The sequence below is a fragment of the Leptinotarsa decemlineata genome, unplaced genomic scaffold (assembly GCF_025532065.1).
Source record: "Leptinotarsa decemlineata unplaced genomic scaffold, Ldec_3_MD MMD2_tig00026299_RagTag_RagTag, whole genome shotgun sequence".
Taxonomy (NCBI): domain Eukaryota; kingdom Metazoa; phylum Arthropoda; class Insecta; order Coleoptera; family Chrysomelidae; genus Leptinotarsa; species Leptinotarsa decemlineata.
In genome coordinates, this window is record NW_027412676.1 from 7,869,820 (window position 1) to 7,888,760 (window position 18,941).

General features: G+C 34.3%; 1 protein-coding gene across 3 annotated transcripts in view; it reads right to left on the bottom strand.

Annotated features, from left to right (window-relative positions):
- The window catches only part of LOC111507735 (multiple PDZ domain protein), a 463,358-nt gene that overhangs the window by 252,836 nt on the left and 191,581 nt on the right, over positions 1–18,941 (bottom strand). For all 3 annotated transcript variants that reach the window (XM_074180506.1, XM_074180505.1, XM_074180503.1), the window contains exons 16-17: positions 6,025–6,172; positions 1,727–1,828 (exon numbers count right to left, since the gene is read on the bottom strand). In XM_074180506.1, coding sequence (XP_074036607.1) covers positions 1,727–1,828; positions 6,025–6,172 — 250 coding nt within the window. The remainder of the gene's footprint in view (positions 1–1,726; positions 1,829–6,024; positions 6,173–18,941) is intronic.

Consider the following 18,941-nt stretch of genomic DNA (forward strand, 5'->3'; position numbering starts at 1 on the left):
GTTCCAAGTGATTCTTGAAAATGGTTCCAAAGCAGAAACCGAAACGTACAGTTCCAAGTAATTCTTGAAAATGGCTCCAAAGCAGGAGCCGAAAAGATAAAAATTACAGACACGGTTCAACCCGGACAACAGTATATCAAATTACTGACCGCGGAAACCTATTTGAACACATCATAATAGTAACGATAATTTGGAATTTTAATTTCGTCAACTAGTTCATGGCAGTTTTTCGCCATGGCAGTTTTTCGCAGATTTATTAGAAAAAATTGTGCTTCAGATACGATGACGCCGCCCAATGAACTGGAATGAACTATGATCTACACAATTATTAACGTCAAAAGCGAAGAAAGGGCCACAAACATTACGGATCCATTACTCCACTCCGGAATCAAAACGATTATCATCTGAGTGAAGAGCAATTGGTGAACCTCGTCCAAAGCACTCGAAAGCGCAACAATCGGTTGGAAAAGTTATGATGGCCTCGGTATTTTGGGATGTGCGTGGTGTAATATTCATCGACTATCTTGAGAAGGGAAATACCATCAACTGAATATTATATAGCGTCATTGGAGCGTTTGAAGGCCGAAATTGCAAAGAAACGACCGCATAAGGCAAAGAAAAAACATTTCTTTCATCATGACAGCGCACCATTCAAAACAATGGCAAAACTACATGAATTGAACTTCGAATTGCTGCCACATCCACCGTATTCGCCAGATTTGGCTCCCAGTGATTACTGGCTGTTTGCAGACCTCAAAAAAATGTTCAACGTCAAACGATTTAGTTCAAATTAAGAGGTTATTGCTGAATATGTGGCTTTTTTCGAGGCAAACAATAAATCGTTCTACAAAAGTGATATTGAACTGTCAGAGCGGCTCTTGATAGAGATTGCATTGGTGAATGAAACCAATTTTGAACAAAAACAAACGCGATTTCTTCCTTAGGTCTGGAACTTTTCAGCCCATATTTTATTTGACGGTGACCTATGTTCCCGGTGACCTATGTTCAGGTGAGGATATATTTCAAAATTTGGTCTAATAGGCCCAAAGATGATAATCATCTCCTGATGAGTATTTTGTCCTGGCGAGGGAAAAGTGTTTTCAATGGATTAATTTAACGCCAGTGGTTCCAAATTCTACTCATCCACTAAGGCGGTTGTCCTTATCGACACTGACCGATACACAGAGAAGAAACTTTTAAGCCTGAGACTCAAGATCAGTTTGTACAGGCGGCATTATATTTCCAAGTTCTTGTGTTCAATGAAAACAATGAGCTCTGTCATTTAGCAGGAGTTAACTAGTTGAAAACATACTTCGTCAATGATAATAAAGTAATTCAGTAAGTCGCTTGTAGGAATTATCACAGATCTATAGACATACGGGTATGAAAAATACCTGTTTTGCAGTTTTCTCGGCAGGATATTCAATTATTGCATTTGTAGCATTCCAACTCGAATGATATGAAGTAAATTACTATTTGAACGCTTGTAATTGAATGTTATAGACGTCGATCAGTACAAAGATAAATAAATTCATCTATTCTGCCGTGATTGATTCAATTCCGCCGTTTTGGAGATCGTTTAGATAATTCATCAATGGCGGACGTTTGGAGATACTGACTGAGCATAAGCTCAGGTGTGTGTAAACGATTTATCATGATAAGTGATTCTTAATATTTCATTGACAATTAACTGAATAAATGAATATCTTGAGATCAAAATATATACCTTGAACTTTCCAGTTTTTCCTGCAGGACTATCAGCCACAACGTGTTTTACGAAAATGCCAAGGAGTGCATCCGGGGATTTTTCAGAGGAATGGAGATCAACCTAGAAAAAGAAACATTCAAACTTTGAATTATTCAATTCCTCAATGTAATAATAAAAAACAATTGCAGTCGTATCGAATCTCCTGCCTTTGAAATGAAAAAATCTGATTTTGTATTGATTTATGAACAGAAAAAAATTATATGTCAACTGTAGATGAAATCATTGTTTTTTGGCTCAATCTGGATAAATGGAAAATTAAAATGAAGAATTCAAAACAGGCCAACTGATTCTCCCCAATAAATTAATAAGTAAATTCAATAGATTGAAAATAAATAAAAATATTCTATTCATCAGTAGCTTGTCGCATTTGATAATTTCGCCTATTGAGAGAGAACTATGGATTTTATTGATATTAATTTTATTGTCCTGGAGGTCAAAAACAAGATATTACTATGGTTAGTGCAAAAGGTCATATGTGAAAATTGTATACTTCACAGAAGAACACAAAAACAGATTTTTTTCTTCATGATTCAGTTTAATTTCATATTTTATTCCTATCTGCTGTTTTCGTGCAATCAAATATGAAAGTATATCAATGAATCATGAGAAATTAAATGAGTTTTCATGATTTCTGTAGAATGCTCGATTTTCACATTTTTTCTCATTGACGAGATATGTTTCGCATTTTTCGCTCATTTGATTTATTTTCAAATTCTTGTGATTTTCTGTCAAATGATATCTGAAATATAAGATAAGTTGAGAAGCTCAAAAAGAATCAGCATACATTTTGTTATGAATACAGTAACCCGTTACTTGATGAAAATTAATAACACTATCCATGATAATAATTATACAATTTCACATTAAAATTGCGAAATATACAGGGTGTTTCAAATTCGATCCTCACCATTGGGATCTCGGAAACTATGAGAGATACGAAGATGGTTGAATTAGGGCAAAGTTGCGCATTTACGTGACTAAAAATATGCCGTTGAGAATGTTCTGGAATTCCGAGTATATCCGGAGATATCCGGAAAAAACAGAAATTTCGGAAAATAGTTTTTATTTTTTTCTGGTTTTATTTTTAGAAGAATTCAAAAATAAATTGTACTTCCTCATTGCCACTTTCTCCCTGCTACATAATGGTGTTTTCAGATTTGTTATCCGACGTTTCGTCTTCCGGCCACCATCATCAACTTTATTTTTTCTCATGGGCGATACATTGAATTCTTTCTCTTTTGAATATAACCAGATTTTCCATTTTCAATGAGGTATCATAAATTGTCATTCTTTTTCGAAAAATTCCAAATATTGAAAAAATTAATTCTTATCATATTCGGCTTTGACTTTGATGTTTCTAAATTTGACTTTCAATTTGTTACACTCAATGACATTTTGTTATTGTACAATTCATTGAATTTTTGGCGAAAAATAGCTTTCACGAATGAAGAAAAAAGAGATATGATACAAAATCATATCAAATACGAAAGAAACAGTGTTAGGACATCGGAAATGTATTCAACCTTGTATCCCGAAAGACGACAACCCCATCGAACTATCTTTGAATTATTGGAACAAAATCTCACCAAGTTTGGTTCGTTTGAAAAGCCAATGAAAAAATACGGAGACAGAATCAACAATTGAAATTTGATAAATGAAGTGTGTATGCGGTAAATTAGACATTGTGTCCTTTTCCATGAAAATAGAACTTGGAACAAATGACAATAATTAACTTAAATGTGAAGACAAAAGTAAATCACAGTAAATCCTCAAAATGCTGGCCTTGTTCATGATAACACAACTGTGCCCTTCTGGACGATTAATTTCCCTCCTCCTCAATCTTCCAAACTCTCTAACAATGCTGTGTTGAAGGTCCTCTATATTTTGATATTTCCTCTGACCATTAACTCTATTTTTCAGAGTACCCCATAAGAATGTATCCATAACACTTAGGTCTGGAGACATTGCTGGCCATGTTGAAACCAGATATTGTTGTAGTTAGGTTATAGATAGGTTTCTCCATTCGGAATTCCGTCAAATGAATGAGAACCCAAAATTATATCTTTGTAAATTCATGCCCACACGTTTATACTGAATCGCACTTTAGGTCGAATTTCTGCCTGGGGTTGTTTATGTTCCAAATGTGTTTGTTATTTCGGTTGAATATCCCACAATTCGTAAAAGTGCTTTCATCTATCGAAATTACATTTTCCATGAAAACAGGAAAATCAAGTCTTCTTATTAGCCAATTACAAAATTCTATTGCAATCTGAATGCAATTGTTGAGATATGTGTAACATTTTGTAACATTTTGAACCGCTTTTTTTGAGATGTCTCCAAGCACTTGCATGACGAATATTCATTTCTGAGGAAATTTGACGTGTACATTTCCTCGGGTTCATGTTTATCTGCAAATTATTGATTTTAATTGAAAAAAAAACAATGTCTAACTTACCTCATACATACCTCATTTATCAAATTTTCTTTAGTTTCCTCGTCCATTCTCTCTCCGTATTTTTCCTCGGCTTTTCAAATGAACCAAACTGGGTGACAGTTTGTTTGAAGGTGATTGACAATGTTTCGTGATGAATTTCACTAGTTCGGACTTCCATTGTCTACTATATAAAATGATTTGAAATCCCTGAAACAAGTAAAAAAGAATAATTAAAAAAGAATAGTTGAAAATAACAATTATATTAAGCAACAATATACCTGAAATGAAATGATAGTGAAATAACCTACAAGTAAAAAATATAATGGATGAATAAATAAAAAATTAAAGGAAAAAAATAATAAAAAAAAATAAAAAGTGTAGAGATTCCAAGTCACGTTAGTTCACATGTGAAATAACGTGACTTGGAATCTCTACACTTTTTATTTTTTTATTATTTTTTTCCTTTAATTTTTTATTTATTCAATCATTATATTTTTTACTTGTAGGTTATTTCACTATCATTTCATTTCCGGTTTATTGTTGCTTAATATAATTGTTATTTTCAACTATTCTTTTTTAATTATTCTTTTTTACTTGTTTCAGGGATTTCAAATCATTTTATATAGTAGACAATGGAAGTCCGAACTAGTGAAATTCGGGTGACAGTTTGATCCCATAACTTGAACAAAGTTCGATGTGGTTGTCGTCTTTCGAGATTAAATACATTTCCGATGTCCTAACACTCTTTCTATTGTATTTGTAATAATTTTTCATCATATCTCTTTTTTTCTTCATTCGTGAAAGCCATTTTTCGCCATAAATTCAATGACTTGCACAATAATAAAATGGCATTGAGTGTAACAAATTGAAAGTCAAATTTAGAAACATCAAAGTCGAAGCCTAATATGATAAGAATTATTTTTTTCAATATATCCAATTTTTTGAAAAAGAATGATAACTTATGATAGATACATCATTGAAAAGGGAAAATCTGGTTCTATTCAAAACAGAAAGAATCCAATGTAGCTCCCATGAGAAAAAATGAAATTATGGTGGCCGGAAAACGAAACGCAAATAAAGTCAGAAAAAATAAAAACCATTTTCCGAAGTTTCAGTTTTTTGTGGATATCTCCGGATATACTCGGAATTTCAAAACTTTCTCAACGGCATATTGTTAGTCAGGTAAATACGTAACTTTACCCGAATTTAACTATCTTCATATCTTTTATAGTTTTCAAGATCCCAATGGTTAGGATCGAATTTGAAACACCCTGTATTCGATGATGTATTCAAATTCTGGTCTCCAGAACGTAGAGATGAATATCAAAAGAATCCTCAGTTATTTCATAGAAAAAATCATCAATTACAACGAATTAATGAAAATCTTAATTTTTTTATTAGGAAACATTTATTGAATTCTCCAAATCATTATTAACTTGATAATACATTATTTCATCATGAAGATGTTTGAACATTGAAAAATAGGTCAATATCTGAAGAATAATAAATTGATGGATGTAGCCGTTACTACATGGTAGGAGATCATAATGAAGAAAAGAGTATTGAAACTTTCTATGTTTTTTACCGTTTCTATTTGTAATCAACGTTACTGACTGCAGTTTCATCCTATAACTTATAGATTCATGTAATGTAATGTATAAGTTTGAAAATGTCCTTATAGGACGAAACTGCAGTAACGTTAGTTACAAATAAAAGTGGTAAAAATCATAGAAAGTTTCAAATCTCTGTTTTCATCTAAAGAATACTTTGATAAATGAAACCAAAATCAAAATACAAGTACGAAATGCATCTTTATACTGACCTTTCCTCCCACGATATTGATTCCTAAACTTTTATTGGGCTCTCTATATACTTTGACAGTATGCGTTGATCCCCAATGTTTTTGCAACATGTCTTCAACGTGGCATCCCTTCAGATCTGTTTCTATTGGTCGTATAACTGTCATTTCACTGGAAATAAATGTAAATGAAAAACGCGAATATTCGGAGTAACAATAAATAATAGACACAATTTTCAATATGACTGTGGAAATGATTGCCAAAAAATGACTAGAACAAGTTATTTCCAATTGCAAAGAATACCATTTTGAATATGTAAGGAATGTGTTCCTGCCGAAGTTCAAACCGAAGTCTTGACCAAGTTAAAAAGTAAAACCAAGTCAGATACAGAATGCACTGAGTTGAAAATGTCTGCCTTATGGTGGATGTCATATGTTCCACGTAACCATCTGTATTGCACAAGTTTCATTAAATAGCCCTTCTATTGAAAAATTCTGCAGATGTGATTCAGTTCATTGTTGATTAATCAATATTTCAGGTTTTTTTTAATGATTACGGTGGATTGATGTAATTTTAAATCGAATCATATTGTGTAAGTTTTCTGTACAATAACTACTCAAATAGATTTTTAAGAGGCACCAGTGGCGCAATAACGTATGCTTCATCAGTCAAACAGCATTGAAAGTTCTCTGTATTTGTGGGTTTGAACCGCTTTGGAACTGCAGAAACCTCTCGTCGTAGAAAGCCTTGTAACGTCAATGCAAGGCTCTGTCTTGTTACACCTCCATTTCCTAGCTACTTAACGGCCTTGAAGTAATTGAAAAATTCGACTTAAGTGAGGATGGAGGACGAGGTCAACTGAATAACTCCAAACCAGATGATCAAGGCCTGCATGGTCTAAACTACCTCAGAGATGGAAAGGATGCTGCTGTCATTGAGGTAGAAAGGAAAGGAAATTCAGAACGTGGTAGTAGAGCAATATGATGTGCCTGGCATGCAGCGTTCCGGATCAAATGTTTGGTGTTTAGTAGAATCCCACTCTTGCCAGCTGATCTGAAAGATCACTCACCAAATAAAATATTCGTTGAGATTCTTTGAGAAAGTGGATTTATTTGGCCGAGTTCAAATGAATGTGAGCCAAATAAACTTCCTCGGATTGCAGTTTAGTCACTTCGAACCTATCCAGTTAGTGTCCAGGTGTCGTGGTGTCGTGAACTATTGAGTAAATATCTCACAATTCGTTATTTATACGTATTGTCATCAAGTATCGACCAGATCTATTATGATATTCAAGTTTCTTTTGGACCCAAAGAATACAGTTCATCTAGAAATTGAAAACGTCGACAAACCTCCCAAGAATAAATATGAAGAACAATGAGATGAAACAGATACTAGCGTTCAACTGGTTCCGCTATTTTTGTGTCATACTATCAAACCACTTTGTTCATGAATAAGGTTTCCATTTTTACCTGAAGAGCGTACTTTAAAATTATAGGGCCTGTAAGTTTAGCCTTCTAGGCTGAAAAACTGTTTCTTCGTTAACTAGCTGTCGCTGTTTTACGAACGTCAAACCTCGACAGTAAAAACTTCAAAATTCAAACACATTCCAAAACATCTTGAAACATTCGGGAATCTTGAGAAATGTTCTGGCATAGAGTGGAAAGTTCAAAAAAATGACACCACAGACCATTGTGAATCGATCAAGGGCGTTATTAGCTGTGTTAGCTCTCTATCCCCCATCCGTGAAGGAGATTTCCGTGTCCACCCGTAGGCGTACTTTCAAAGAGCTCAAAGTGTTGTCCATCACAAAGTTCCAAAACAGTCCAGAACAGAGTGTTCGGGGAACATCCCAGATCTTTCTGGAATAATCAAAGGAGTTCTAGAGGTTTCTCGGACAGTTCAGCAAATTCGAGAGTATTTAAGAGCATCCTACAATATTTCAGAACATCTTGAAACATTCTGTAATTATGACATACTGTTTGGAAACTTTGGTGTAGTGATGAATATTAGTGGAGTTTTTTCCCAAAACCAAATTGTTATTTTCAACACCTCGACACGTGTTTCGATCCCTAAGTGATCATCTTCAAGAGGCAGATAAAACTGTTTTATCTTCCTCTTGAAGATGATCACTTGGTGATCGAAACACGTGTCGAAGTGTTAAAAATAATGATTTGGTGTTGGTGAAAAACTCCAATAATATACATTCTGTAAGGTTTTGGAATAATCCTGAAAGATCGGGAACATCCTGGAACATTTCGGATCATTGTGGAACTTTCGTCAAGAACGTGCTTTTGAAGATGATATGGCTAGGAGTTTCGCCCTTCAGAAATTCATTGAATAGTCCTGAACATTTGAGAGCATTCTACATTTCAGAACATAAAAAAATAATCTGGAATGTTGTGAAGTGTCCAGAAACAGTCTGTAACGTTTGAATAAATTTCAGGTTATTATGGAACATTTCAGATTATTCTGGAAAATCATAGACCATTCGAATCCTTTTTGCAAAGATGGGTCTACCCACTGATACGAGTAGATGTATAGAACGAAGCTGGATACCGCAGATAGTAACTGATAATAATAACTTCGGATGAACTTGACTCAACTCGAAATATATTCAAAACTATCAATTTTGATTTTGAAATAGGTAAATATGTATATACCTGAAGACAACCCGAAACAAAAACGCGACTTCAATAGCTACTCAAATACCACATTATGTGAACGTGGTTATTTGGTAGTTTTTGAAATTATCGAGTTCAGATAAAGACAGACATGGTGGGAAACTTCAATTCATAGTAGGTAGTGAATGTATGGATCATCCATCATAGATAAATTTAATATTTTTCACTAACATACAATCGTGTCTTTGACAAAGGAATAAACACATGATATATTTTTGTTTGAGTATTACTTCAATACCAATTTTTTTTGTTGGAAAATTCATCAGATACTTGGGTTGAAACTCATCATTAGAATTGTGCAAAGTGATTGATTACAAAGAGACAAACATTTGCAAATCCTAAAACGTATTAACTACAATAATAAATAATGGTGAAAGAGTTCTGGTAGTTTAATAGTGAATTTTGTTCCAATTTGTGGTCGGCTCCATGAAAAGAAGTGGTAGTGATTCTTAGTTTCAACCACTCCGAGGAGCTCTTTTTTTTTTCTGCTGTTTCCAGGTACTTACTGAAATACCCATCTAATAACAACGTATCCTCCTTCTTGTACTGTCCCTTTTCCATAAAGAGATACATCCGTCCCAAGTATATATTGATCTGCAAATGAGCATTTCACAGTCTCATATAAACAAGACCATAAACATTCTGAATATTGCTCGGTAGGATCAGCTGATTGGTTTTGAAATGATATGAAAAAATAAATAATTGAAGACTTATTCAACATATTGGAAGAGAAGATTTTCTGGGTTCACTAATATTTTTTCGACTATCGCCTAATAAAATGTTTATTGTTTTCAGTATTATGAAATACTCTTGGAGAAATTTCAGGAACGTATATAGTTGTATCTCATTGATAGAGAAAACACAAGTTCAATCTTCATGACAAGCACAAATATAAAAATGAGGAATAAATACTATCTCCCGACACGCGCTTTGCTAACCAAGTTAACCCTGTTATCGATATCAGAAGATGATTGGAACGAAATCCTACAACTGAATCAAAGCTTTTTCATAAATCTGTCTGAAACCGGGGGTCATCAAATGAAGGTAATCTGAAGAATACTTAGAATTTGTTATTTTTGTTAGTATGATTATCTACCTGTTTATCCACTCGTATTGATAGCTACCTGATTATGATTGATATTTTCCCAGTTTCTACCTATAATTACTGCATAAATGACTAAACAACGGACTGTTCCGGATAAAATGTTCATTTCGATTTCTGGATTTTCGAAGATATCTGAAATATTTTTTTCATGTACCGGTTTCAATAATTTCAAGCATTCTTCACTTATTTTTCCGCTCTTTTAAGGCATTTTGAGCGACACTGGTCTATGAAACCGAATACGTGTAAAGTGTTCCTTATAGCAAGCTATTATAGTCAATGGGGGAAATTGTCAATGACATGCATCAACGTCCAAACTCTTATCGGCGTTTCATATAACTAAGCCATCCAGGAATGGTAAGTTTTCGAGATCCTTCATTGTTGATACGAGACACGAGATCCTTTACCTTACTTCTATGTGCGTCAAAAACGCAAACATATCATCCAAGTATTGTGGAAAGTTATGCAACTATTCTCTTACTGCTAATTCAAATCTGCTTATGAACAGATGACATGAAAGAAAATAATTAGTTGTATATTTCCGTACTCCCATATTGTTTGTTCAAATAGTTAGCCAACTGAAAACAATTTTGTTCCATGTAAATGTGTGTTAGCTGGATGTACTCCTTGACAACCTCACCATATAGTTCATTTCTTTTCGACATTTGTTCCAGATATTCAACCCCGAAATAAAAGGTGAAACTGGAACCAAAACAACCACTTTTCCTAACCACCAGCAATGTAATACTGTTCTCGACATGGGTTTCACTTACCAAGTTGGCGTCTTCAGTAGCTGAATGAAATTTCTAACTTTAATACTCCCATTTCATATCTAGGAACATACACTTTCACTTTTATTTATTTATTCATTTCATCGGATACACCATTTTTATAAAATATAATACTTGGTTAGTTTATAATAAAAATAGAAGCAATTAAAAAAACTACACTATGAATTATCATATTTATGCCCTGATCTATCCCTCAACATTAACTCATAACAACACCATGAATTATTTATATAACACTTCACATAATACTTTTAGATACACTGCTTTTGAATTTACCCATTCCACCATAAAGTATATCACAATTACTTTGCAGTTCATTATAATTTTTTTTTAATCCTAATGATACGATTATAGTAGCTATAATTTGTAGAATAAAACGCAATGGCTAAAGAGGAGGGTTGTGTGTTCTCGCCAATGTATTTAACCTATATAATCATGCTTAGTAATTGAGGATAACTGACAATTTGCGATACACATCAATTTTTTGATAGACATTTGCGGAAAACTTTGTTGTCAAACTTACAGCAAATTTTAATAGAGTTGTGAGCTGGTATTTTTTTCTAGACCCTGGTCACTTACTTCTGATCATCGAGACATCTATGAAAGGTAACTCCTCGTTGTTTTCAATTTCCCATGTAAACTTTATAATTGTGATTCTGTGATATCTTTTATTCCTTTGTATCGCAAATACATTGTCTACATATCGGATCCAAATACGTGGTAAGTAATCTAACTCATCATTTGTTTTCAATTCAAATCTGCTTATGATTAAATGAGCTATGAAGGGAGATTGTAGTTTTTCAATACTGGAAGTGTTTCTGTTCCATGCATAATTTTGTTAATTATACATATACAGTCTTCGATAACTTTTCCACTGAGACCATTTACTCTCAGATATTCAATAGTTTTTGATAAAGATACACTTGAGAACAACGAGAATACATCAAATAATGAAACTGAGGTCTGAGGGGTAATGGAAGAGTAATCGAAGATTATATATTGTTGATTGAAGTTTGCAAGGAACAGAATTGCACTGAAAACCTCAGCCGCGAAAGTCTAAACCATTTTGTTAGAATTGCTTCCAGTTCAACAACTGTATCTACAGATAGCATAAAGGCATGGCAATGGAAAACACACTCTACCCTTTCATAGGTAGTCAATCCATGAGCAGATTTGAATTGGAGGCAAAAGATGAGTTAGATTGCTTTCCTCGGACTTGAATTCGATATGTAGACTATAAGTCTGCAATTTTTAATACAATGAAATCAAAGGTGAAGGACTTTGTTTCAACTTTTAACAACAGAATCTCAAATATCACATAAAATTGAAAATGAAAGGGAGAGTAACCTTTCTTGGATATCTTAGTGATTGGGATTAACCAGAGTCCAGAATTTGATGTCTACAGGAAGAATACCAGTACTATCAGATATATTTCTGATAGATCACACCATTGTTCACAACACAAAATAGCAGGTCTGAATTTTCTTGCTCATAGGATTGTAACGTTCCCCTCGAGTGGAGAAATGAACGATATTGGAAAAAAAATTGTAAAGGGCATGGCTGAAAGGAATTGGCATTATTCAAATATAATAGATGAGTTGATCAGAAAACAAATCAGGAAGAATCTTCAAAATCTTCTAAAAAAAAACATGGATTAAAAATTGACGGTTCTTCCATATGAACCAAGACACAGTAAAGGATTTTTATCGTATTTTCAACAAGTTGATAGTTGAAGTAGGTTTCGAAACTTCTTGCTCGAGGATATATGAAATGAGCTTGGGGACTGTGAGGAAAAACATATCGGCCAGACTAGGCGAGCCACTGAAATTAGTTTCAAAAACCACGCAGCACATATTTCGAAGACCAGAAAAATCTAATGCCGCTCAACCCGCATCGGAGAACGGTCATAGAATTGATGAAAACTGTCTGAAAGTGTTGAGATCGCAACATGATACTAGATTCATCTATTGGGAATTGAAAGTATACACTGTTAGATACAAATAGAGAGCTTTTGGAGTTAGGTAATGATTTCATTCATCTCCTGAAGACGCCAACTTGGTTGGTGAAACTTGCGTCGAAAAAAGGATTACATTTCTGGTGATTGGGAAAAGTGTTTGTTTTGGATTTATTCTATGTCAAAGATTCCAGTTGTTTTTGTCCTTTCAAACCTGGCCATCATGTTTACCGAAGATTTTATTTCTGATGGGATCTGATTTTTTGATTCACAATTTTCGGAGAGTATCAGTTGTTAACCAACATTTTGCTAAGTAGTAGTGTTTCTTATTCAATAAATAGAGAATGTTAATGATTTTGTAGATTAGTTTGTATTGTCAGAACAGAAATCCAAACTTCTTCGTTCTAGACTTTAACAGTGGAACCTTTCAGAAATGAAGGTAAATGTTGAATTTTACCGATAACGAGATGTGACATTTCACGAGTTCAATATGCCATTTGTATAATCCGAATTATGTATTCGCCTAGATTCGTAAAAAATTGGTCTAGAAGCGATCTTGTTTTGTAATGCAAAGTTGATTCACTGATAACGAGAATCTTATGATAACTCATCAATCATACCAGGGTGCTTTAATAACTAATAGTATAGTTGGTGTAGTTTTGGTGATTTACAAGTATATTGCTAGAAAAGCAAGGCGATTATATAACATACTGTTTTTTGCCTCTTGGAAAGTTAAACAGTAACAGACCATGAAGGTAGAACAAATTCAGTGCAAAGAAATTTTCTGAAACTGGTACTCAATCAATCAATATACTTTATTGTCCAAGAATAGATATTCTTAATGACAAAGCTTTCTATAATCTGAAGTATAGGTATACCACAGGTCGACAAATACAAAAATTTTCCCAACACCAAAAGTGAGCATCATCAAAAAAATCATTAACATGAATATATGTATGATTAAATTTGTAAATAGTACATTAAATAAGTTGACAAAGACAAAAATTCATCACAATACAAGAAAGTGAGCATCATCGTAAAACTTCTGTAGGGTATACCTAATAGGATTTCAGCAATAGTATTTTTTTGATTTTTTTTTCGAAAAATATGGTGTATGGATATTTCTCTCAAACAGGGTGACAAATTGTTATATATCTTTTTGCTCTCATACATTATTGATTTTCTCGTTGATTCTAAATGGGGGATGGGGAGAGGTAAGCTTTTTCTCGTTATTTGACGAGTATCAATACTTGTTCGGGTGCTCTTAGCATCGTAGACGTTGGACTTGTGCATATGCTCCAAACATAGCGTTTCAAGTATAAATAACGGTTTACAATGGTCGGTGTATTTAGCTCCGGACATGAATTTGACTGCTCATTTCTGCAGGACGAAAATAAAATCAACAATTGCTTGTTGCAATAACCCCAAAATGCAATACCATACCGCAGGTGTGATTCGATTAGAGAAAAAGATGTCACCTTACTCATTGGCAGACCCAATTCCTCAGACACAACTCTCACTGGCAGAGCAGCCCGATGCCAGGTTCCTTTTGAGACTTTGGATGTGGATATGGAATTTTAGGTTACTATCAATTTCAATGCCAAGAAATTTGGCATAGAGTTTGTTTTCGAAGGTTGTAGTGTCAAATATAAGAGGTTCATGAATGTATTTGAAGGTTAGAAGGCTAGTTTTTTGCATTGAAGCAGAGGTGGTTTGAGTCACACCAGTGTTTTACCTTCTTCAAATCATCTTCCACTTTTGATTTTAGTAACTCAAAATTAGACTCCTTCCACATCAGTGTCGTGTCATCAGCAAACATTGTGAACTGGCCCTGTATATTAATACTGGCTGTACCTTGTGGAACGTCACTCCTGATATTTCGTAATTTGGAGTTGTTCTCTTTCATTTTCATAAGTTGCTTCCTTTCAGAGAGGTATAACCAATTGTAGCTTACATCTCTAAATCCATAACACTGAAGCTTTTGGATCAGCACCTCGTAATTGACGCAGTCAAAGGCTTTCGACAAATCGCAGGACACTAACCCAACAGCTGCGTCCTCTGTCATCCCTGAATATACCTTTTCCAAGAAGTGGAAAATGGCATCATTTATGTTTTTTTTCGGTCTGGAATCCAAAATGGGCCTTATTTAAGATGTTTTGGTCTTGCAAGAACTGCAGCATCCTTTTTTTGACAAGTCTTTCTATGACATTGAAAGAACAGATAATAAAGAAATTGGACGGAAGTTCGACGGATCTTCACTGTTTCCACCTTTGTGGAATAGAATGATAACTGCTGTTTTTAGGCATGATGGAAACAGCTAAGGTTATCAAGGGTTCTTCAGAGATACTTTCCAAAGGAATGTCGTCAATACCAGTACTGTGAAGCAACCCAATTTTTTAACCAAACAAATGTGCTTTTCTGTGCATATATATTGAGCTTGGATTAACGAAAAACTTCGTGAAAGTCATAAACAAAGTTATAATCTGGAATATCTATCTTACGGAAGCTCAGATGGAGAAACCTGAATGTGACTAGCAGATTGAAAGTGTTTTTCGAGTTCAAAGAAAATATTTTGCGCCACGCGAAGATGAAGATTATCTAAATGTCATATGTGATCTCTTAAAACTCTACAAAATATAAAAACTGTTTTTTTTTACATTGCCATTCTAATATTTCCCATTAAATTTGTATACTATAAGCGACAAAGAGAAGGAGATGTTTTCCTATATATATATTACGATGTGAAGTAAATATTCCAGGTGTGCTGGAACACATCTATGTTAGATGACTGCTGCTACTTTTTTAATGGTGTTACAGAAAGCAGAGATAACAAGTTTTTGGGGCTGCATTATATCCCAACTGGAATATTTTCATTCACATGATCATGTGTAATGTCTTTGCACCTAATCATCGTTTCATATATTTTACTATAATTATCTTTCCACTTCCAAATTGAAAATTATGAAATAATACTATATGTAACATGTCTACTCTCATCAATGCCACTTGAAATATTGTCCTGTAAATCGGGAAGTACTCACTCAATATATGTTTGATTAGTTCACATCATTCATCACGAACACTTTCATTGTCTGATTATTGAATTCACTAACACGTCTTTAACACACACCACTCTGTCATGCCTGGCTAACTACTAAAGTGGGCTTGCGATGCACACTTAATCCTATTAGCAACAGTAAGGTATCACTAGAACAAGTTTTTCCTTTTCATTACGAAATTTTTGTTGTGGTGTTGGCTAGCGTAATATATACACCGTAACCCAAAATAGACACAGAAAACATTTATATCTAATTTTCTTTGCGTTACAGAAAACAATACAATCATTTTTCCGGATAAAATGTTCATGTCGGAATGAAGTTTCTGAGTTTTGCAGAAGCGGTATATATATATATATATATATATATATATATATATATATATATATATACTACTCTGTTAAAAAAATATGGTGAGTTTTAATTTTTCTCAAAAAATATTTATTTATTCGTCAATTTCTATTACTTTTTGGTATGTCTTCGAGCTCTCTCAGCAATTCGGTTTTTATCTTTTTAAACCGTCGCAAAACGCCGCCCTTCCTTGGGTTTTTTCAATCTCGGGAAGAGGAAAAAATCGCAGGGGGCCAAATCTGGAAAATACGGTGGCTGGGGCATGATTACGGTGTTATTTTTGCCAAAAAAAAACAAACAAGCAATGACGAGTGAGCAGGTGCATTATCGTGATGCCGAAGCCAATAATTGTTTTTTCACAATACCGGTTGTTATCTTCGTATTGCTTCGTAAGCGACGCATAACTTCAAGATGATACTCCTTATTGACGGTACGACCATGTAGTAAGAACTGCTGATGCACTTCGGCACGGTAATCGAACAAAACACTTAGCAAAACTTCGACATTTGATCAAACTTAGCATGCTGTTTTTTTTTTAATCAACACGCTTCCATTATCTTCACCTGTTTGTATGTATGTATGTATGTATATCGACATTATTGCTTGATCTTTTCGCGGGCAGATGGCGCTATACGTAACCTCCTTGATATAATTCGAACTCACTTTACATGTATTTCTTCATTTGATAAAAGTATTCTTTTTATTAACACGCGCGCCTTCTGCCTTATTTGTAACCCTTCTTTGCGCGTCTGTTGAATTGGGCTTGGTAGCTGATTTTCAGGCTCCCTCTCCGGAACCGGAAAATATCAATGGTAATTTTCCTAAACAATATACGGCTGATTGATCCCAAAGTTTAAATAAAATGAATATATTTTAAAAATACTAAAAAACACGCTTTTATAGCATACAAAACGTGGGTGCTTTGTGTCACATTTTTTGTATCGAGCGCCCGTTGTTTTTTCCACAATACTAGTATTTTTCGTTCGTTATTGTTTTAAGCTTATTTAAAAAAATATTTTCAACTCTTTAGTTCGATGTTCTTTAAAAACGTGTTTCTTAATTTTTTAAACTTTATTTATTTCGATAGCAGATAATCGGCGAACACGCAGAACAGTTCTAACTTTTATGATTCTCACGAAACAATTAAACATGCTAATCGGCTAGACTGTGAACACATGTTCGAGACAAGTGTACTAACATGAAAAAAAAATAATGAATCGTTTATCGAATGTACTTTATCACGAAACTAATACTAATACTTAACAACGAATGGTTCTACTTGGAAACATGAAAAAGGAAATGATGCATTTCTTTAACTGGAGAAGGAAATAAATATCAAGAAACTTGTGATTGAGTTTTTGAATTGATCAAATCATCGAACAATAGACGCACGCAAGAAAGAAATGAAAACCACGAGGGTTGTTGGGTTCACTCAATAGTCCATCTGGTTTATCAGGATCATAAGTGAGTTCAGCGAAGATTAGAGATAATTGAGTTTTCTCTATTAGACCGTGCTTTTGGACTTTGTAATACGAAGGAAGGTCTCGAGAAAGAACTAGACATCATCAAAATTGATCTTCAACGAAATGGCAACTCCAAAGCGATGGTGGAACAGACTTTGGCTAAAAGACAGCAGGAGCCCCGAAAGGAAGATTAGCCGTCACAAACAGTGCTTGCACTTCCCTACATCAGAGGATTATCGAAAAAGATACGAAGAATTGGATCCAAGGACAACATCAGAACCTACTTCAGATCCGGAAACACTATCCGTAGAAGCCTCACGAAAACCAGGCCTCCAAACGAGAACTGTGATTCCAAGAATTGCATTTACCGGATACCCTGTGAGTGCAGGAAATCCTATATCGGTGAAACTGAGAGGCCATTGAATGTTCGCATTGCCGAGCACAAGAAACACACACAGCGAGGGGAAACCAGCAAATCAGGAATAGCAGAGCATGTTTGGACCCATCAACATAACATCGAATGGTCCCAAGCTGAGATCATACACAAAGAGGAACATAAGGAGGGAATTCAAAGAAGCTGCATACATGTTATCCAACAATGTATTCAGCCAAGCTAGCGTAGAGGTACACAACATGTGGAAACCCATAATCAAGCGAAAAATGGCCAACTCCCGCCAAACGGTCATCTCCCACTAAACCAGTGAAGCGGAAAAAAGAAAGCAGAGATAAGTGAAAGTACTCAAATGACCTATAAATAGTCAGCTCACGGAGGAATCGGTCCAGTCATCACCCGAAGACGATCGTGGATACTTTACAATCGAAACGTCGTGAATTAACTTGGCTTGGAATCTTTTAACTTTTTAATTTTTATTGTATTTATATTTTTTTCAATTTGTTTCATTTTTACTTGTATTTTACTTTACTAATTTCCATTTCAGGTTTTTTGCTTAATATAATTGTTTTTCCAGCTTTCCATTTTTATTCCTCTTCTTAAATTTTTTTAAGTTTTCTTTTTATTTATTTCATGGATTTCAAATCATTTCATATAATATTGTCAATCACCTTCAAACAAACCTCTCTCATATGTTATTTTCAATATCCATATATATATATATATATATATATATATATATATATATATGGTCGATGACTGCAGCATGTGAATTTAGTGATTTTCAGTGATGTTATTTTGAACAGGAGAGATCGCTTCTGATAAAAACAGATATTCCAAACTTACGTCTGAATCGGGAGTGAAAATCATAGCCGGGATATAGAAAATTAACGGGGTTTGTTGAAATACTGACTTTGGTTTCTGTGAGTGCAAGAATATGAGGACTATTTGATTGCAGATTTTGGTGCATCGAGTTTATATTTGAGTTGAGTGATAAGATGTTGCAGAAATTGATTTCGAAGTTGCTAGTGGGCTTCTCAGCAACTGCAGTTACTATGCTATTTCCCTATTGACTGATGCCAGAAAGACCCTGCTGACTGTCAGAAATAGGGGTTTTCGAATAACATTTGCAGGATGGTGCTCTTGAATCA